This window comes from Aquila chrysaetos, chromosome 8 (genome assembly GCF_900496995.4).
Source record: "Aquila chrysaetos chrysaetos chromosome 8, bAquChr1.4, whole genome shotgun sequence".
Lineage (NCBI taxonomy): Eukaryota > Metazoa > Chordata > Aves > Accipitriformes > Accipitridae > Aquila > Aquila chrysaetos.
The window spans coordinates 9902912-9926135 of NC_044011.1; the positions used below are offsets into that span (position 1 = coordinate 9902912).

General features: G+C 37.0%; 1 protein-coding gene across 1 annotated transcript in view; it reads left to right on the plus strand.

Moving 5' to 3' along the window:
* PRKN (parkin RBR E3 ubiquitin protein ligase) overlaps positions 1 to 23224 on the plus strand; it is an 800965-nt gene that overhangs the window by 267331 nt on the left and 510410 nt on the right. Inside the window, exon 3 of the mRNA XM_030022007.1 lies at positions 9703 to 9937. Within this exon, the coding sequence (XP_029877867.1) occupies positions 9703 to 9937 (235 nt within the window). The remainder of the gene's footprint in view (positions 1 to 9702; positions 9938 to 23224) is intronic.

The window sequence follows — 23224 nt, forward strand, 5'->3', positions numbered from 1 at the left end:
GCTTAAACATAATGGAATCTTAATTTGAATGTGCATGGATTAACCCTTTTTGTATGGCATTACATAAAAAAGTAACTCATAGAAGCTAAGTAGCAAGCAGTTCTCGTAGTAAGTATATCATGTTCCACATGGAAATTCAAAGCAACAGTAAGATTTATGGTTTTAAGTAAATGTCTCAGGAGTCTTAGGATTATCTTTCCTTACAAAGTGTAGATGGAGTTTCTTCCTCTCACCTGGCACTTGCATATGGGACAGAGTCTTTACAAACGTCTTCAGAAAGTTCAGTCTCACAGAAAGAGAAAGTATATAGCAATATATACCAATATTACTCCTATGCTTACTGTTTGCTCTAATCCTGTAATATCAATTGGCAAACACAACCAAGACTGTCACAACTTCAACAGAACATGAATGTCTCTCTAGGGGAGGTTATAGACTGGCCCTGATTTGTTACTTAGGAGCCTTTCCTGGTTTCCACTAAACTTCATTTGTCTATGTAAAAATAATTATTTTGTCTTTTGCTGTACCATTCGCAAACAGTAAGAGACAAACCCGATATCGTACTTACAGTCCAGTAACATCAGATTAGGTCTTTTTATATGAAAATATTTTTTGTAAAGCTGTTGTGTTTTGGGATGAAAGTATCAGAGAGTCTTTAGAGTGTCAAATTAGCACAAATTTGCAGGTATTACACTTCATCAGTGTAAGTCACCTTATCAGTCCCTAAAATGAGTCCAGAATTTATTGTATTCAATGTGGGATTGTAAAAAGTCTTGGCAAGAAACACCTTATTACTTTATGCCTCAATGAAGGTGAGGTTTTAGTAAGATACCTGCAAAGACCACCAGTACTTAAAAAGCAACATACCATGTAAGAGAGAGAGAGTAATAAAGAATAATGTCACAAGGTCTATTCTGAAATTAAGACATATTGAACATTCCAGGAACACTAATTCAACCAAATCCCCAGATTTCGGGTTTTTTATAATGGGAATGTCTTTCAGAGACATTTTCTTAGGTTTTGGTCACGGTCCTAAAGCACACATTTCAAACACTGATTTAGCCATCATCTGTCTTTTGTCTTTTTTTTCTTCACTTCTCTTGTTTCATGGCATAAAAGTGATTTTTCCCAACACATGAATCAGCCCAAACTTTAGGCTTCTGTGATGGAGAAAAAAATTTTCATTAGCAACATGTGAATGCAAAAATCTTATCTTTCAGGAGGTATCTTCCAGGGCAGGATGTGACTGGGAATCAGTCTATTCCTTTCCACGCCTGCACTCCTGCTCTCTAGGACATATTCTAGGACAGCCTAGCCAGAATCTGCAAACACTAAAGGACATGAAAATTGAAATGGCAGCAAGTTTTCTGCCCCACCACAAACTATTAAGGAAAAAATCTAATATTTGGAAAATACTGAAATACAATGATCGCCTTAGAGATAAGGCTTTTGATAAGGAAGAAGTCTATGCATGTAATTCACATGTGGTGAGTCATATGTAAATGTTTCACATAAAATTGGGTTTTTAGTAATTTGAAATACATCTAAATGCACTATCCTGCATTCTGAGCTGATGTATGATGCAGAGTTAGGAGGCACCTGGTAGCTAACCTGAATTAACCACTCTATGAAACCCACTTAGAAATCCTTTGCTTATTCTCACCTATAGTTAGCTTGTCATCATACACCACACAGTCACTAATTTAGTAGACACAATTAGATACATTTTCTAGTGTATTATTGAAACTGTAGCTGCAATTAATACCTTTATTATTATTTATGTTATTATCCAGAATTTTGAAGGGATTCCTCCTAAAATAACTTTGGCCTAATAAAGACTTCTTAATTTTTCAGATGGAAAAGACTTGAAAAAATATATTCTGTGTTCTTTTCTTACCTGCAAGGCTCTGAAGTTTCTAACCTTTAGGAAAATTCAGCAGATACATTGTAATTCTAATTTTTTGTCCTTTATATGGTTATCATGGACTGTGATTATCTTTTTTAAAGGAGAAAATCTGAGGATCTTAGCAGTTTCTAGCATATTTTATTTGTGTAACATGAAAAATAAATCAGTAGCAATGAGCCATCATCATGTTTCCATGTCCTGTGTGAGGCCAGTTTAACATTCTGTGCACTTCTCACCATCTTAGATCCCGCAATCCAGGAGTCATTGGCAGAGATACTCTACCACTCAGAGTTGCAGTGGAGTCACTGATTTTTAATAACTTGCCTTTCATTCCTGTTCCCCAGGAGGGCAATGAATGGGGAATGTCTTGGAGGAATATGTGTGCTTTGGGCTGGCAGTTTTCTGGGGTCATTGCAGTCAATAGTATTATGAAAATCCTGTCATCAGTTTCTTATATTGGTATTTGGGGTGCAAAGCTCCACAAAAGTGGACTTGCAACTGAAAATTAGAGTGAGAGCTGGAGGAGTCTCACTTTTCTGAGTGAAGGGATGATCCTATCAAGTATACCTGTGTTTAAAAGAAACTTTCACTGTGACGTTTTCTGGTTATCTTCAGTTCAGAGCTATGATCTTTATAATGCCCAGCAAGGCAGCATAAGATCTCACCATCTCTAATGGCTACAGGTGGTAAGGAAACCTACAGGTCAAATCTCTCTCCAGTGGCTCCCATCTAAATGCCACACTTTTATATAAGCTTCATCTCCTTCCAAAGAGTCTGTCAGTAACAAAACTCTCAGCCTTAGTTCCAGATTTGTTCCAAAGTTAGTCTTACCTAAATAAATAGTTTAAGACTTGGCAATCTTCAGTTAACCCTGCACTTGCTAATGGGATAAAATAAAAAGGATACAAAAACACAGATAAAAATTTAAGGGGGCTGAGGAGAAGGAAGGGGAGATTAAAAAAATCCCACAGCACAATGAAGCCATAATGAATGTGGCTTATCTGGGAAACAATAAATTTATATCGCTGTTTACTGTATCCATCTTCATTAACCGTCATTACAGAAAGAAGTTTTAACTATCATATCACATTAAGAATGTCCTATCCTTATTTTAGAAGTGTTTTGAAGATACATTGTTCCATTTTCTTCTTAAAACAAGGCAATTTATTATATTCCAACATCTTAATATGACAAAGGCCTGCCTTGCATCCACTGGTGTTTGCCTCTGGTTGTGTTAAAATTGTAGGGATTCGACGTCACTCATTTGCATGTGGTTATTTTCAGCTTCACTGTTACCTGCTGAACTTAAAACTCCCATGCACTCCTTCCCTCCTTTGCTGCAATAGTCTGTCTTTGGAAATCTAAAGGTAGTCCTTAAAATGATACTAGGTTTTGGATTTAGAAAGCAATGAATCCTTTTTCATAGCACATTTTTTATATCTTTCCTTTAATTCTATTTCTTTGGCATGGTCAATATTTAAACTACTGCAAGAACTGAATAAGAAGAGACTATAAAAATTAGGCTACAAATATTCTACAAAGTGAAGGGTTTTCTGCCTTTTCATCATGTTTATTTGAATATGTGGTTCTTTCAATAATACGTCTATTTTTCCTTCTATTTCTAGGCGTTGCTTAGCATCTACAATAATCTGAATACTAAACAAGTACACTAATGTATAACTCTGAAAATGTTGAAAAGGTGAACTGAAGTCAAATATAGATGTATTCCACAGCATCATAAAATAGCAAGTAGTTTCTGATTGCTGGAATTTAACTGCTAAGTGGTCTCTGTAATTTAGGCCCAGCAGTGCGTTGGCTTTTTTCTCTTGCCCCATGTGGAGCAATATTTAGTTCACTGCCACTCAGCAGACAGAATTCGCACAAATGGATGGTGATGTCAGATCAGGGTGCTGATCTGCTTCATTATTTTAACAGTGGTTAGTTTTCCCTTCAGATTTCCCCTTGCCATGACCTGCGGAAGAGTCTCTGAGACCAAAAGCTTATTTGGTTTTTCTTTCTTTATCATCTGGTTAAATGAAAGATGTTAAGTCTTCTTGCAAATCTTGCTTCCCATTTCTTAGGCCATCATGGCTCAACAGAATGTTAATACTATATCTGTGTTTTTTATTTTAGGTAATTTCTACTTTCAAGTTCATTAATATTTCAGCTTTTGCTCCCTATGTAAGAAAGGTTATTTTTTTGTTGTTGCTTTCTTCTTGCTTTTTTGAGTCATTGGTCTGTGATCAGGGAATGAAAATAGTGGTGGTGTTCTTCCAATTAATTCCTTTCTGTGTCTGCTGCTTTTGAGACTTGGTCTCTGTCCTTGGGTTGTGAGAGGGTTGCAGCAATAGTAGAGTGAGGTTTGGTGGGCTTATTTTTCTCTCTTCTGGGAACTTCATATGCTTTTTTTTTCTGTTCAGAAGGTCACCTTTAATGTCTCTTTACACTATTCATGGAAAAAGATTTCTTGATAAAGTTGGTGTGACCTCTGCACTTTTACGTGGGTCCTGTTGAAGAGGTGTATTGTGCTATAGGTACTCATAGAGTAGAATCATAGAATCACAGAATGGTTTGGGTTGGAAGGGACCTTAAAGATCATCTAGTTCCAACCCCCCTGCCATGGGCAGGGACACCTTCCACTAGACCAGGTTGCTCAAAGCCCCATGCAGCCTGGCCTTGAACACTGCCAGGGATGGGGCATCCACAACCTCTCTGGGCAGCCCATTCCAGTGCCTCACCACCCGCACAGTGAACAACCTCTTACATCTAATCTAAATCTACCTTCTTTCATTTTAAAGCCATTACCCCTTGTCCTATCACTATATGCCTTTGTAAAAAGCCCCTCCCCAGTTTTCTTGTTGGGCCCCTTCAGGTACTAGAAGGCTGTTATAAGGTCTCCCTGGAGCCTTCTGTTCTTCAGGCTGAACAACCCCAACTCTCTCAGCCTGTCTTCACAGGAGAGATGCTTCTGCCCTCTGATCATCTTTGTGGCCCTCCTCTGGACTCGCTCCAACAGGTCCACGTCCTTCTTATGTTGGGGGCCTCAGAGCTGAACGCAGTACTCCAGGTGGGGTCTCACAAGAGCGGAGTAGAGGGGGAGAGTCACCTCCTTCAACCTGCTGGTCACACTTCTTTTGATGCAGCCCAGGGTATGGTTGGCTTTCTGGACTGCAGACGCATTGTTGGGTCATGTTGAGCTTCTCGTCAACCAACACCCCCAAGACCTCCTCCGCAGGGCTGCTCTCAATCCACTCATTGCCCAGCCTGTATTTGTGCTTAGGATTACCCCGACCCATGTGCAGGACCTTGCACTTGGCCTTGTTGAACTTCATGAAGTTTGCATGGGCCCACCTCTCAAGCCTGTCAAGGTCCCTCCGGATGCCATCCCTTCCCTCCAGTGTGTCAACTGCACCACACAGCTTGCTGAGGGTGCACTCAATCCCACTGTCCATGTTGCCGACAAAGATGTTAAACATCTGGAGAGCTTTTTTATCATTTCATTCATTCTGCAGCTTAATGAGACAAAAATGTTCCCCTTATTTTCCCATCTGATATTGAAATGCAGGACAGTTAAGAAAAAGCCTAACTGGAAAGCCAACACTTTGATTCCTGTTGATCATTCCTAGGAGTTTAAAATCCCTTTTCTTGAGCTTTTACCTTGCGTGAATCTCTTATTGAGTGGCATCAGGCGGTCTGTTATCTGCTTAATCTACATAGGCAGCACTTAGGCAAACTGTTAGTGTTTCCACTCTGTAGGCCCCAGGGACTCATGGGCAAAGAAGTGGCTCTCCAGATAATAGGAAAAGTTTGAACTGGATCTTAGGTAGTGGAGTGTAAAGAATTGCTTTTTGAGTTTGGCAGGCAATAAAAAAACCCCAAACACCTAAAAAAACCCCAACTGATGGTTAGCACGAAATGAAATTATTTCAAATTCCTTTTCAAGAGAAAACACCACAAGAAATTAGCTTTTCTACGTTCAAATCCAAAGCTTCTAATTCAAACTATTCTCTGCTCTAGTGTTTCTTTAAATAAAATATTTCAAAATAAAGTGTATTGCACTTCAGAAAATATAATATGACTTCTCTAGTGGGCTATATATTTGCTAGATGGAGAACACTTCTTTCAGTATTGATGTTACTATCAAAATATGTTGTTAAGAAGATATCAAACAGATCTGTCAGAACAAGAGGATTTTGGAGTTACTTAAACACAGTCATCTTTTCCCTCTTCATGATTTAGCTCAGTCTCCCGAAGTGACGTTCTAGTTAGCCCACAGCTGGCAGCACCAAAGGATATTGTGTTATTCACTCAGGATGTGCTAATTCAGCCTTGTGACATTCAACTTGAGAACTCAGAAAAAAATATGAAAGCAAAAGGTTTGAATGAAAAAAAGTTTTAATTTCATCTTCTATGAATTTATTTTTCCAAGTTGGCCAAAACGCATTCTCTGTAAAGAATCAGTCCTTAATATTGGGTTTCATCACGTCAGGATCTTCTCAGCTCCCTTTGCTCTAGTGCAAAGAGATACTTCATAATCTACAATATATACACTTGCAGTATTTCCCTTTGGAATATGGATCACAGGCATTAATTTGGATCAACAGATAAGACAAGACAATATCTCTAGAATCATTAATAATAGACATTCTCAAAAGAAATGTTTCCTGAGGCGTAAAACAAATACATGAAGAAAATGAAAGTGACATTGACACAAACAATTGTATCTTAGGTTTGTGTTACAAGAGTAACCTAAGGCAAAACCTAAACATTTACAGAAATAGTTTGAATTCTACCTCTTTTCTCAGAGAAGAAAGCCGCAGACCTAGCCCACCTACTGTCTACGAAATGTAGTCTGGTATAAAGCATTAATCACTCTAATTCTGGGAACTGCTTGGTGATATTCTCATCCAGGTCTCTTCACAATTAAGATATGATCACAAACTTTTTTTTTTTTTTTCTTCTACTGTCTTCTCACTTTTCTTGCAAAGGTTGAGAATTACTTTCCTCCTTTAAACACAAGCCAAATTTAATTCAAATGTAGTCAGAAACAACATTACAAAACTGATGATTTGGGAATCCATGTCTGTTACTGCTTGGTGACTTCCATAACAAATATACTCAGTGTACAGATCAAATGATGTTGTTTGCTTTGTCTAGCTGCTATCTTTGAAAAGTTATCCTGACATCTGCTAATTGAGCTTTCCTGCGTCTGTAACATACATTATCATCATCAGTAGCGATGTTCAATATTCCAAAGTTTGTTCTTGTTTTTGATAAAGAGATGCAAGAAAGCTAAGATACAACATGTTCACCTGCCCTTTTAAAATGAAAACTTTTATTAAGTGAATTCCAGGAACTTGCTATTGCTATGGTCATATGGACATATAATTGCCCAAAATGCAAATTTTACATCTTTTTTTGAGGTATGTGGTTCTTGACATCATTGGAGAGAGAACAGTAGATAAGATGAGGATCTGTTTTGTCAGCCCTTCCTTTGTTTATAAGCTAATCACATACCCTCCAGCCTGCAAAAAGAACTGGAAAGGAACCTGTACTTTTTAAAGATCAATTGATTTAAACCATGCATCTAAATGTTTGCAGCAGTCAAGATCAAGCAAGAGTGGTTGGAAAAGGTTGTGGATTTGCAGGGGCATTTTGTATGATTTAAGCAGCCCTTGCCATCCCTCTTATTCTCTCTTCTGCACCATCCCCTCACTGTGACTGTAGCACGGCATCAAGCTGTGAACTGAATCAGGGAACTGATGCAAACTTTAAAAAGAAACAAACTGAGAAGGATAGTAGACGGTGAGAAAAAATAAATGACAGGACAGGGGCTGCTTAAGCAAGTAAAACTGCTGGAAGAGATGCTCATTAAAACATGGTTTGACTGATTGGCAGTTGATTAGAGGTTTCCAAGGTTGTGAGTTTTTACATATATACCTATTTCCCTTTGTAGTTCTAGCTGTGACTGAGCAAATCACTTCTGAGCTCCTCATTTGCCTAGGTTATTAATTTTATTATTAATTTCTCTTACATTATTAAATTCTTTAATATTATACAGTGTTCTTAGTTGGAGAAGTTTTAGAGCGACAGCCGTGTTTTGGATTTTGTGTTAATGAATGAAATTATTAAGCTATTTAAATGGATCTTTTAAAATGTTATGGGTAACAAGCTGTATGAGAAAAGGAGACCTTTAATGTCAACATAATGTTTTAAAGTTGAAATCTAATAACTGCTTTGTTTGAATATTAATACTGCAGCGTCCTTGCTCTGACAAATCTCTGCTGGCTGATTACTGTTTCTCTAAGGAGAGAGTGTGTTATTAAAAATTCAATTTAAAGAAAAAAAACACAAACAGATTTTTGTCGTTTAGAAATGCATTACATAAGAAAGAACGGGTGGAGGGGGAAGTACTGAGAAATAATGCAAGAGAATGAAGGAAAACCACTAAACAGAAATGAGACCAGAGGAGAGTGGGATAAACAGCACTAAAATATCTGTAAAGGAATCTTTTGCAGTTAAAAATGCATGTAATAATCGCAAATACAAACTAAAAATTTTAAATACTGTGTAGATGCTGAGATAAATGCTTCTGAATTCTCTTTCTGTTCATCCCAAATGTAATCAGCAGTCTGTCTTGACATTTCAGGACAGACATGGCCAACCTATTGATACTGCAAAGAGGTAGAAAATTATTTTCTTGAGGGAAATTCAAACTTCTTTCTGTGTAGGCTGATGTTTTTATGTGGTTCATTCATGACACTGGAGAACTCGGTGCGGATCTCTGGTAGGTATCACCCAAAAAAGAACAATTTCTGTTGCAAGGTGTGCTGTGGAAAGATCAATACAAGCCTTTCTTGAAAGCCCTTCATTACTAATAGGTCATCTAAAATCTCTGTAATTTCTAGTTCTGAGGTAATATTTTTCTTTCCTATTCTGTATTAGGAAAATGCTGAACAAAATGTGGATTCTATCCTGATTTATCATGGATAAACCTTTCATAAGATCCTTATTCAGCCTGCTTTTTTCTAAGACACAGGATCTGGAAAGACTGTCTAAGATCACCTCTGGTGAGAACTGAGAAAGAGGAAGTACTTATGTATATGTGAGGCCTTTTGGGCTAAAATAGGTAGCAATCCTTTTGTTTTACCAGCAAAGACTATAGCGGTCATGAGATTTTCCACAAGCTTTCTCTAATTCTGAAGTCAACATTTAAATGTCATCTTTGGAAAGAATGGAAACTCATACTGAGTCTACATCTAAAGCCAGATTTAGATTGAAAATTACATTAGGGACAAGAAATAAGTATCAGTCTTCATCGACAGCATCATCTTCCCTGTTTCTGTTTACAAAGATACGTTGGAGTAGCTTGGTCATGAACTCTCTGTGATTGTCACATTTGACCCTAAATTGCTACATGAAGAATGTGTATCAGCATTATCTGTGCAAATGCCTATTAAGTATTGAATATTCTTAGCACTTGATTTAGTAGTGCTTCCTCTGGAGTTTTTCCTTTGTGCCAATAAACCAGATGTATTTAGAGCTGTTGGCTCTTATCCACCATTTCCTTGTTAAATGTTTAGAATTTGTAAGTGTTGTGACCCTTTTGCCAATGCAAGTAATCCTAATTCCAGCAATTTACACTTGTCACTTTGCTTTAAACTCCATTACTGCACACTGAAATTCTACACAAAACGGGTTGGAGACCATTTAATAAATAACAAATTGGCGATAGAGGGATTTTGTCCCTTATGTCACAATTAATTATTTATTGGGATTTTGGTTTTGTGTTGCAGAACTGTGACCTGGCCCAGCAGAGTATCGTTCATATTGTTCAGAGTCCACAGAACAGTCAGAACAAGGATCAGACAGAAGATAACTGTGCTGGAGGTATTCCAAAAGCCTTGGAAACGGAACCTGAAAGTCTAACTCGCATAGATCTCAGCACCAGCATCCTCCCATCACTCTCTGCAGGGTTGGCTGTTATTCTGGATACTACAAAAAGCATTTCTCTTCCCTCTGAAAAATCAGGTAAATAACTGATTTGGTACATTTCAATACACAGACCTGAACATTTGTTTGTTTCTTTCTTAGGGTGAGCAGTTCTATACCACAGGAAAAAAACCCCAACATATGGTTTCTTTCAGTTATTAAACAAAAAATATAACTATATTAAGAGGTGATAAGCATCTGATGTGTCTTCTAGCAGAATAATTTTGCTTTGTGGATAAATGGAGTGATTTTTTGTGTTGTTCCCATCTCTAACTTGTATTATGCTAATATTTTTACAAATTGTTATAAGCTGGTAAAAACCCCAGAGGTCTATGAGAAGGCAAAAAATAGTGTCTAAAATTTCCATTACAGAAGTTTCCTTAACTAGAATGTTGGGCAGCTTATGCATTGCAAATGTGTTTAACTCCCAATCTGTTGTAATGTTTTCATACCCATACATTTTGTAAAAAAATATTTCTATACAATAGACTTCTTATTTATAAAAAATATATCTGGCAGAAAATATGATGATGATTCATACTACCCATTTTACTAGTTCTTCATCCACCAAATTATTACGGAGAATATCTTCTCTTCATCAAGAAAAATCAGCTGAGGCACAAGTTACTGCAGATGGGTTGTGCTGTTATATTTAAATTGTTCATGAGAGAGAAGCTCAAGTCAGAAGGAAATACAAGAATCTTTTAGCTGTTACATTAATCTTCTCAGAGTAACCCCCTCCTCGCACACAGTCTAGCTAACTCTTACTGACAGCTGTGTTTGTCCCCAGTGAAGAGACATTATTCTGTGCAGTACCGGATTCTGTCGTGATTTGTCGTAATAGTACATCAGAGATGTCTTTTTAGAAAGAACCGTACATAAATACCCTTTATACACAATACAGAAGATAATACTAAACATATAGGTCCACAGTACAGAAGAGAATATGTGGATATGACAGAGATACCTCTGTGACTAACCTGACCCCAGAAATCATCATGCTTAACAAAATGGCTACTAAAACTGTTAAAATAACTTCTAGAGAATTTCTCAAATAACTCATGCAGAAAATACACAATTCATGGGAGGGTCACAGAATTATTCCACAATGGACTTGATCAACCTCTCACTGCCAACTAATGATGAATGAATGCAGTTTAGGAACAAATTAGTACACAGCTTAGTGATCCACATCTCCCAGTCTGAATGAATAATGAGATAAGAGGGGTGCATGCCGATTTAAATCTGGTAAACTAGGGACAGGATTTCAGGCTGGGCTTACTGTCGAAAGCAAGGCAATGGTGTGAGGTTTTTAATGCTACTCCTTATTTATTTTTCACTACTTTACATGATAGGTACAGGGCTTTAATATTTGTGCTTGACTTTACAGAATAGTTTATACATGTGTAAGGCCTTTTTACGTTTGTCATGTGGTATGGTTTTCCACAGATCACAAACTCTGTGAAGCCAAGTGCAAACTGATAGATGTCTTCTATTGCAGCAAATATTTTCATGGCAGAATGACAGCTGAGGAAAAAATGCATTGAGAATGTACATGGACTAGTTTTATCTGTGATTAAGTTAAACAGATTTTTTTATCATAAGAAAAAAAAAGAAGAGCCACTCTAATGACTGACAGTTCTGCCTGGAAGGATGTTAGTAACAAATACTTTTTAAAGGCCTGTTATCTTCTTGGCTTGTTTTCACTCTCACTATGAAAACTTGTCCTTGTGCCTGTTAAGCCCCACCGCTTCAGTTCAATATGGGGGATTTTGATGTTTTTGTTATTAGGGTTTGGGGTTAATTTGTAGTCACATAATTCATTGTGTTAAGGAGTAGTCTGGGTTAAAAATAATCCAGCAAGGGGAAAAAAAAAAAAAAAAAGATTAATCCAGACATCAGTTTTCCAATCGACTTTACTGTGTATGAGGATTTTCTTTGGCACAGCTGGAATGAGTAATAGTAGTGGGAATGAGTGGCTAAAGGCTGCATATGCCACCACTGCCGCTTGAAATTATACTTACCAAGCTATTGTCTTGGAAGGTGGATGGTTGTCGTGGTGATCAGTCTACAGTAGAAACCTATACAGTTGAACCAAGTATAATCTTTTTTTCTGTGTGTGAGAGATCACACACAATGAGTAGAGGACAAATTTAAACTTAGAGGCAGAGGATTCATTAATTGATTATTGTTTAGTCTAACATGCTACACAGCTATTCTGTAATTGTAGCAGTAAACACTAAGAGACTTCTCTTTCTGAAGCCCAAGTTATTTCTGTTTGTTACCACAGGATGCTCACCCTATGTCCCTGCCCTGCTTTTGTTTTATTTGCCCTCCTTAGAATTCTGAGGAAAAAAGTTAGGGGTAACTTTTGCATTACAAAAGCTTCTCCCAGAAGCTTTTGCAGCATTTGACTGCCAAAGCAGTATTTTTGAAGTGTTGACTTGAATGCTTGGAGGTCAAGCTGTAGAATTTTACCAGGCATTCCAGGAGAGAGACAACTCTTGTTATATTGTAGTGCTGTTATATAAGTAATATACTTAAGTTGTATAAAATGCTGCACTTGATCAGACAAAAACCCTGATAGCCTGGCATCCTGTCTCCACTAAGGGGCATTATTTGCTCCTTGCAGAAAAGCATAACAGGACATCCTCCTCCCAGCTCACCCCTACTTTAGTGGTGCGTAATGAAAGCAACTCTTGACTCATCTGGAGAAGCATCTTTCTTACATTGTGTTTTTAATGCAGAATGCATGTTTGTCCATGAGAAATTCAGAAGTTTGAAAGTCATTAACTGGCTTAAAAAACTATGAAAATGGATCTAAATAATCTCTGCATCAAAGATTTCCAGGTTTCCTCTCTTTGCAGGCAAAGGTAATAGAAGCAATTTTTTTCTGTCTGCTAAATAACACCTTGCTTGGTTTCTGATTATCATGTGAAAAAATCTCAGCACAGGACTTTCATCCTAACTCACCCCAACTTAATTTACAATCTGTCCAATATCTGGGACAAAGTGGTTTGATAAACAAGATGTAAGCAAATAAACCATGTTCCATATGTTTGCATATCAGTAAATACATGTATGGGGTGAAGGGATTTTGGCCTGAGAAACAGTGAATCTGAAAAACATAAGGGTTCGTATGGCTTATCAGCTGAATATGAGAATGCATCATGATGCCAGGTCCAAGAAAGCTAACATGATCTTTGGAAGTATAAACAAAAAACAGACTGGAGTGGAGAGTATGTTTTTCCTCTGCTTTTGACGCTTGCATAACTAAAACTGGAATATAACACACCATTTTGATGTCTAAACTTCAACAAAGCTGCTGAAAATCTGTTAGAAGGTTCAGGAGAAGAGTCACAAGAATCCTACAGAAGTGCGGGTCAAGATTGGCTTATATATGTTGGTATAATCTTGTGGCATCCATGGGAGTGGAAACGTAGTAACAGGGGAGTCTTAGATCGTATAAGCTATTTTGTGATTTAAGCTTTCATTGTCTAGAAACTGAAAGCCAGCAAATATAAATACCACACATAGATTTTTAACTTGCCAGGAAATCAACCACTGATGCAAGTTATCCTGGCTTATAAGAATTCTCTGTATTTGGCCATTTAAAAATAAACATAGGACATTTTTCTGAAACATATGTCCAGCAACAAAGATTGGACTTCAACCTAGAAATGGTATGGACTGTGCTAGGCAGGAAGTCAGACTACAGAATCACATTGCTTCCCTCTCTAAATGCGTTTGTTAGCTAACCATGTCAAGCAAATTTGTAATCTCAAAAAAAAAAAAAACCCAAACCCAAGTTAGTTTGACACCGTCTATTTTCTGTAAGCTGTTATTAATGTTGTTACCTATTTAATTCCCAGTTTAATCCATTATCAGCTGGTTTATTATTTTGTCTGAATCGATTAGATATGGTCATCATTACTTAGGTCTTTTTCTTTACAACTTTTAAATAGCACTTATCTGGTCAGTTCCCTACAATATGCTGGTGTACTTTAGCTAGTCCTTTAAAAATGCTTCCATGCAATTTGCCTCTGTCTCCTTATCTTTCCATGTTTCTCTTTTCACAGAAGAGTAAATAAGGTACTGGTATATATTGACTTAGGTGTGCCAAGCTGTAAATTGTAGCAAAAAGAGGGATTGATTCTTCTCCACCTAGTTAGGAAATGCTTTACCAAAACTTAATATACGTTAAAACCTCTTGTCCTTACAAATAACACAACTATGAGTTAGGGCATGTAAAACTGTCGTTACCAAAACCTTAGTATTGTCAGTGCTTAAAAGTGTAAAGTGATGAGCTGATCCCCAGTCTATGTAAGGGTCTGATATATGAAAGACACAGGCAAAAACTTTTAGAAGGAAAAACCACAATTTAGGGTTTGGGTAGTCAGAACTGTGCATACTTCCGAGAGAAGTATGAATTAAAAAAACCCAAAACAATTTAATTGGGGATATTGCTGACACTGTACAAATACTTTTTGAATAATATTCTGTTGATTGTGTGTTAAAATTCCTGTGCTCTGTAATTGATATTACATTTTAGTATGATTCTTTTAATCAAAAAGCCTAAAACGAGAAGAATTTTTGTGTCAGGTTTGTTTGAAGTAAATGAGTAGTCTAAGCTCCTGAAGTATTTTAAAATTACATCACAGTTTTATAAAACTTATAATTTCAAATTAGTTCCAGATCAGGCAATGGTATGGTGTACATCTCTACCTCCCCATTTTAATGTGGTGTTAGGCTGAGTACCCCTACCCAGTACCAAGCTGAGTACGACTGCAGCTTTTTCTGATACCCTTTTGTGAGAATGCCATCAAAACGTGAGCACTGATCCATCCAAAATGGCCTCCAGTGCTGCAAGAACATCTCTATTGATACTCTGAGACATGAAGCCCTGTAAGTGTTCAGCAACTGCACCAGACAAAACTAAGACAACAAGGAACTTACTTTCCCATAACCTAATCTTGCTTTGCTGTGTCACAAAACCAAGTATCTAAGAATTTACTATTCCCTTAGAAAAGAGAAAAAAGATTCTTAAAATTTCTCTCCTGTCATTCCCATCCGTTTTTACATGGGAAATTAATCAGTACAAAGATTTTTTCCCTTGCCATCTGTACAAATCATTTGTGGATTAATTCTAACATAAATTAATTAACTAAATGTACTTTAGGTCCACAGTATTGTAAATCAGTAGTTTGAGGAGGGGAAATCAGTATTTTGTGCAATTTGCATTTAGTAATTAGGTCCTTTTTCCCAGAGTTATCAAAATTCTGTTCTAAAAACAAATGATTAGAGTACTTCCACTGACCTTTCTTAAATTTCTTGAAATATTAATACACCATTTAATGGTAGTTACATGGTTCTTATGGTAGTTCTTTTTGACAGACATTCATTTGAATAAGATTCATATTGCTGTATAAGAAAAAGTAATAAATTACTTAATATGCAACCAATGTGTTGTTTCAGTAGACACATCCAAGTAACTAGTTAGGTTACTATGGTATTTTCGGATTTGGTGCACTGACAGTTTACTTTTGTATTAGGATTAAACCACTTTTAATGTAAATGAAAATGAATTATGCAGCACGTTGTGATTTAGTCTACATTTGATTCAGATTTTTTATAATGCATTATTTTACAAACTTTTGAATATGAAATGCAATATCAATTTGAGGATCAATCTACATCCAGACAAGGGAAGGCACTAATTTACTTTTTTAGAAAAGCAGAATAAAGTACCAACTCAGCAATAATATACTAGTCCTGATTTTGGCAAATACTTTCTGGGAAGCATGGCTGCATTTGTCTTCATTACACATTATGTAAATTTACTGTATGTACAATTCTGTTTTAAACTTTAGAACAAAACTTTACAATATTCCTGCATTAACAACTCTCTTTGTGCTAATGGTTAGTTCCTGCACATTGTTAATCTTTATCACTATGCATTCATTACATACAGAAAACTGTAAGACTTTAGCTGTTAGACCTTTTATCCTAAATTTGCTGTGAGTGTACAATACCACAGAGCTGATGCCATGTAGGTTGCACTGATGTGTTGTAATCACAGAAGCTGAGTTGATCAGGCCTGAGAGCTCTTTGGCAAGAGAAACTGGAACAAAAGCAGACTTGTCTTGATTCCTCTCCATCTTTCCTTTTCTTGTTTGATAATTTCATACTACTTGCTCCTCTATGCTCCTTACTGCTTCCGTTGGTTTTTGTTTTGCCAGCTACCCTTCACGGGTATTCCATACCTGCAAGGTGTTCTGCCCATTTGCAGTCCCTCATGCTTGTTTTGCTTTGGTTTACAACCTTTTGTCACATGGATGCATCCTATGTGCAACTACACACATCTTTGTCCCTTTGGTGGTCACATTGCTCACATACTTAATGCAAAATGCTAACACATCATGCCTGACTAGATCATCACAGTCTTACAGTATGTTTTTCAGAAGTAACCATATTTTAAATACGTGCATCTGAGGTCTGAAAATCCAGGTGTGTACTAAGAGAAGACTATAACAATAACATTTTTATATGGTACAGTGAGATTACATTTAATTTTAAATCAATCCTGCTAAATATTTCCTATGTGTTGAATGAGAACTTCTTTGAAGTTTTAAAAGAGTTTCCAAGCTGTTTGGTAAATGTGTATGGAAGAAGTTCTGGAACTGTAATCCATGTTTGAGTCTCTGAGATCCAGAAGGGTATTTATTGGTCATCCATTGAGATAATGGTCACAGTGCTCTAGCTCCACTTACTTGTTTTCAACTGCTAAAATATATTGCAATCATAGAATCATTTAGGTTGGAAAAGACCTCTAATATCATCGAGTCCAACTGTTAACCTAACACTGCCAAGTCCCTTGCTAAACCCGAAGTGCCACATCTACATGTCTTTTAAACACCTCCAAGGATGGTGACTCAACCACTTCCCTGGGCAGCCTGTTCATGTCCGTATATGTTAAATTACCCCTCTTGATTAGTTGCTGTACCTTCTTGGATTATGCTGTAGGAGTATGTTTAGAGGTAAGGGAAGGCATGTCCATAAGGTAATGCTTCCCGATAAAAGTTATTCATAATATGGTAATGTTTCTGAAACAACACTATTTTTTGATGCACAGCAAAAAAGGGGTTTTCTGGATACAAGTCACACCTCAGCCACAAAAGAGCTATTATACAAGATCAAACCAATTGTTTATCTAAATCTAGTTCTCTTCCTCTTTTAATATTTACCTGTTTTGTATCCAATATTTTAAAAGAAAGAAAACATTCTTATTATATAATGTTATATTTATAGAAGGAGTATTCCTTTTTTGCAAGTAATCACCTCCCTCTGATTATCCTTCATGTCTGCTATCTGGGTAAGTTGACAAGAACAATAATGGCATTCTCTAATCTGACCTTCATTGAAATAGCACTTCCTAAACAGTCTCCAGCGTCAATTCGAGGGTTAATTGGAGAACAGAGGGAGAGTTTTCAGCCCAGCAAATAACTACTGCTAATTCTGTCAAAATTTCTTTTGAAATAGTTAAGCTTAAGAAAAATATTCTGGTTATTCTGCTTCCAGTAGGTTTGTGAAAATTTGTCATTACAAAGTCCTTGGAAGTTTGCTCTTATGTATATTGTATCTTCTGTTAGGGTTATTAACCCTTGACAACTCACGGCTGCAATACTTCCAAGTTCTCTCTATATAAATTGATATCCCCTCTTCACCTTCCAGCAACAGCAAGAAGTGATTTTATAAGACATTAGCATAATGGAACCTTTTCAATAAAATGATAAATGGAGGCCATTTCAGAAAACAGAACACATACTTGATAATTTATTGCAGTTAGTGCCATGCTGGAGACCTCATTCGTATCATATGCTTTTAACACTGATGAGAATGGTGCCATTTTCCCACACCTCGCATGTCTGTGAGATTTGTTTGAGAGGAGAAATGTTCTTTTCTAATAGAGCCAAAAGCACTTCTGGGAATGCTCATCTTTACGTGACATGTCTCACGAACATGTCTAATTACTGTTTTTAAAGGCCCTTTCATGTTAATTGAAGCCGGTAACATTTGGTGTTTGGTGGGGTGGTAACACTGTTGTGTCCTTGGAATGTATTTTGATTGTTTATGGGTGACAGCGTGGATGGACTTTCTTCTGCAAACGCATCAATCGCATCTTTATGCCACCAGCTGAGGGTGGCATTTATAGGTGGAAGATGTTCTGTGTTGATTAAACAAAACTATACATGTTATTTTTTCCAAAATAATTGTTGGCATGAATTAATTACTGATGCCACTGGGAAAAATAAGAAAGTAACACTTAGGAAACACCTCTTATGTGTAAAAAACCATGACAATAGAGATGTAGGGTGATTCTTTTTTAACAGAAAGAGTCTAATGATGAGGCACAAATAAGAATGCTTTGTTTAAAGTTCATTAAAAAAACAGTAGTTGCCGCTACTGTGCAGCTTAGTGCTTGCCCTACATGGTCTCTGTTATGAATGCTTACCACTCAAAATGACATGAGACATAATCTTCTCTCAAATCACATGCTTGAGATTCATTAACGTCATTGGGAGTTCTGTGCACACAGCAAGGACATTGGGAGAACAGACCTTTTAGAAAGGCTTGATCTGCAGAAAGTAATTACATGGAACAGATAGTTTAATAAATTCAGTTGATACTAGAAGGTAAAAAATAGCCATACAAAACACATCCTGCTCTCTCTTTGTAAAGGCAAATAGCTTCAATGGGACTAAATTTGAACTTCTGTGGAAGAAAAAGATCATTGCATTTGGCAGGGGAAGACAGATTCTCATGTTTGTTTTTTTTTAAGAAAAGAATGGTTGTGGTAGGAAAATGGACAGTCAATTCAAAAGATCTAATTCATATTCACAGAAAAGCAGAATTATAGTCAGTGCATGCTCTTGCATTGCTGTGCCAAAAGTCTTTAGAATTTTGCCATCAGCTTTGTTTCGGTGAAGGTTTCACATTTCCACTGCTACCTGGGTGACTATTGTTAGAGCTGCCAAGGTAGGGGCCTTCATATCCATTCGGGCTTCTCTTCAGACACTGCCAGCAAGGGTTTCAGTTGTTTTGTTCCTCTTTTGTGCCTCTGTTTTTTTGCCTTTTTGTTTGTTTCCTTCTTTCTTTTAGAGAATATCTAACCAGAGGAACTGAGATTCTATATCAGCTTTATGTGGATTCCCAAAAATCCTTCAGTGTAGGGATTTTTTTCCCCTGCTCTGAGGTACATTGAGCCTTTTGCTTAAACCTTGCTCATCCTTACGCATTCTTCATGAGACAACACTGCCTACATTATGCCCAGCAACTAAGATTTTATCAAGCTGGAACAGAATGAAGATCCATGCTGTGCAAACAACCATTGTCCTTTGTAACTATTAAATATTTGCTACAAGCTTCTGGAATGTTGATATTCTATGGCATGATATTCTGTTGGCACTGGGCAGAAAGCTGAATTTAGGTAGGATTACAGCATTTGTGATCAAATTATCAAACCTAAAGGAAAAGAAATGAAGAAAATGTCTTCCTTGATCTGCCTTTCACTTATGAGACAGAATGATACAGTGGCCTGGAAGTGAAACTGTCTGGAATATTTCTCAGCTGGATTATATGTGCTGTGGCACCATTTTTTGTACAACTACTATGTCAGAATCACAGTTTGCTTAGTGAGGTATCCAGGGACTGGAAGTCCCTGTTTCATGGTTAACCTTAAGACTCAAAACTAGCGTTTTTGAATGCTAGTTCAAAAAACCATGAATCTTTGTATTCACTGATACACCTGAAACTGTATCGTACAAGCTTATCTGTACTGTTGGCATCTATGTGGGTATTCAGTCTTAGGTCTTTGACCTTGAGAACATGTCAGATTCTGATTTAACACTTATATCCAACTGCTGCCATAACTAGTATTTGCAGATGGATGCTTCAAATTTAATTTTGACAGTCTATCTGCCTGCAAGAATTTCTGCATTTCTGGAGTAGAATATCTGTAACTAAATTTCCACTTAAAATGCAAGCCCATCTGGTGTATATATATATATTTATATTTTTTAATATGTATGTATATGTTCATATATTTTAACTACCCTCCTACTCAGCAAAACAAAGATTGAAAAATCAGAGGTGACATCTGCATCCTGGAGCAAAGTGTCCCAGAGGACCCTGAAAGCCAACATGTTTGCTGAGCACCAGCACTCTCTTTCCAAGCTTCCATGATGCCCTATTGGTGCAACAGTCAGTTCTGTGGGTCTTGACATTTACCTGTCAAATGACAGGGATACAGAAAAAGAAAGAAACATATGGATATGGGGATAGGCACTTGAGGTGCAGGGGAGGGGAAACAGCAGGATATCATGCTCCAGGTTGAGCCTGTTCACCATGCACTGTACTCATTGATGTTCAGCTTTGTGCAACACTGCACAACTTGTCAAGGATTTTTTGATTTACCCTGGTACCCTGGTTTCCAGTGGTGGCTGACATTATTTTATTGGATATTTGCTATCAAGATGGTATAAACAAAGTTGTAACAAAGATCAGAATTTCACTCGAGCAACCAAAGTACCTGGAGCTCCGATTCCTCCTTTTGTTCACCACAATTTTCTCCTTAGCTTTGTCACACAATAAATACTCAGTATATATTACTGGAAGAAAACTCTAGCTGGCAACAATTGGTCAGTTTCTGGTTTAAACTATACCACTTGGCAGCTAAGCTTTTATCTACTGCAACTTTTCTCAGCCTTCACAAATTATTTTTGAAGTAGCTGAATCAAACATCAATAGTGTTTTAAATAAAGTTTGAAGAGCAGATATGGCCAGATGAGGGTTCTGATTAACATTATCAAGGACTTTCCCCAGCAGATTTTAGTACTCTTGAAAAGAATGTTGTCCTTATGCTAATAATAATGAAATAAATAGCAAAATCTCCACTGTCTTCAGCTGTGGAAGGTCAAGATCCAAATTCAAGATTTGATGCAGATTAATGATTATGGATATTGTACTTTTATACCACTTGTTACCTAATCTGTGGTGAATAACTATAAATCTTCTTATCCCGGTTTCTAAGCCCCGTAACATTGTCCACAGTGATTTTTAACTTGTTAGGAACATAACGATGGCCATAGCTAAGCTAATATTTGACTCATCTTGAGCAGTATCTTCTTTATAACTTTAACCATTGTGAAGTATTTGGGATGGAGATGTAAAAAATTCTGTTTCAAACAGAAGTGCTGCCTGTCCTCCACATTCTGTCTCCTAATCTGTAATAGAGATTTTTCAGGTACACTAAATCTAGCAATATAGATGTGAACAAATACATTTTATTTCTGCCATCCAGGCACAAAGATCTGTGTTTGACCAGTAATATCTAGATAAGTAAAACATCTGTGTTAAATATTGCCATCCGTAACAATAGCTTTCATTCTGCTATTTCTCCTTGATCTCTTCCATATTTCATTTTACTATTCCTATTCTGTAGTCCCCCGGAGTCTGGTTACTGAAATCTCTTTCTCTGGCTGAATGGCTTATAAATATACTATAAATATGGCAGAACTACAGGTTTGATTACCTCCTGCACAGATACATAGTAGATCAGGAATCTGAGTTAAGTACTGGAGATGTAGATATAATACCTTGGTCGTTTCCTAGAGTATTGTGGTCCTTCATTGAATAACACATGAGAATCAGCTAGAAATCAAATGGCTACTGATGAAGGAAGTGGGGAGGCATCTAGATGAAATCTTGTCTCTTTAGAGGCTGCAGGAATGTCTTCTAACTTATAGTATGACCTGGGAATTCAACACTAGAAAGGAGAAGCCCCAGCACATACATTTGTGAAACTGTCAAAAGGAATGTATGGAAAGAAAAAGAAATGCTTTCTTAAGTTCATGTGAGGTGGGAGAAAGGGAACAGGCTTTTGTAGAGATTAAGAGGTATGAAGTACATCTCAAGTTGAATGTTCAAAATAGTCTTTAAGCATTTCTGTTTAACTTCAACAAAACCATTCTCCAAAATCAATTGGCTTAATTGACTGGTGTGGCACTACAGGAACAACTGAGAGTTCAGCTGGTGGCTGCCAGTTCAGTGCCACACTAATTGGGAATAAAGCAACAACCAGTTGTTAAAGCTCTGTTCTGTACATAGGGTGGCAAGGAGTGGAGTCTCAACAGTTCATGCAGTAGGAATGCTAACGTGGTGCAGAGGTTGGTTTCCTAAACTGACAGGTTGAAGAATTACAGTAGGACTTAGTTTAAATTAATCTTCTTGAGAAGAGAATTGCTATGCACTTTGGTCTCTAAAATGCAATGAACATTTAATACTAATATCATATTTAAAGATACTGTACATATGGTATCAAAAATATCTAATAATTGATGAATCAGAGAACTTATTGATAAATGAACCATATATTCTATCAATAATATTTCTTACTAAGAAGTCCCACAGGGCCTATGTGTTACTGCATTCTCATTTGATCATAGGTTTGCATTAAGGGAAAAAGTGGTAATCAAAGAGTTATAGTGACAGATATCTAGTTATAGTCTTAGAAACTTCATCTTGGGTTATTTTAAGTATTTAAACATTAGCTTAATTCCTTCTGATAGAGAAGCCATCGTATTCCTTCTGGATGATAAAGTGTGTTTTCCTGTTGTTTATGAAGATGATCAAACCAACAGCTTTTCTGTCTGGAGACCCCCCAAAGGGTCTCCCCAAAGTGCAGTGTGGCATGGTTATGAGCTGAAGCTCAAAGCTCTCAGATAGAATCATGCATCTTGGCAAAGCAAGGAAGCTCACTAGATGGTAGGTACCATCACCTCACTGCAGGGAATTTTCAGATGTGTTGAGGCAACTGTAAGAGTTGCAAGAGTAGGACTAGTCTGTATCACTGTTTCAAAGACTGAGAATATTATTTCCATGCTTATTCTTAAATAACAGACGTAGATGCTCAGCAGACTGTACATGTAAACATGTCAGTGAGGATTACTTTAATTCCATTTTCTGTACATTTAACTTTAATACAATGAATCTTGCTGCCTGTTGGCTAACCTGTGGATGGGGAATTCTGTTAGTTAATGCAAGGCTAGAGGAGCTTTGAGGTTCAAGATCTTAGGGCTCAATTACAGGTGCACTCTGTCTATCTCTTTATCTGTCTTTCCTTCTTTTCCTGAAATACTTTGGTTTGTGTTTTCGTTCCTCCCCAGGAGGAAGTTAGCTCTTTGCATCTGTAAAAATTGAACACTCTAGTACGTGTTACGTTAAATAGCTGCTCTTTACTGCCCATTGCTTAAATATCTAGGTCTGGTT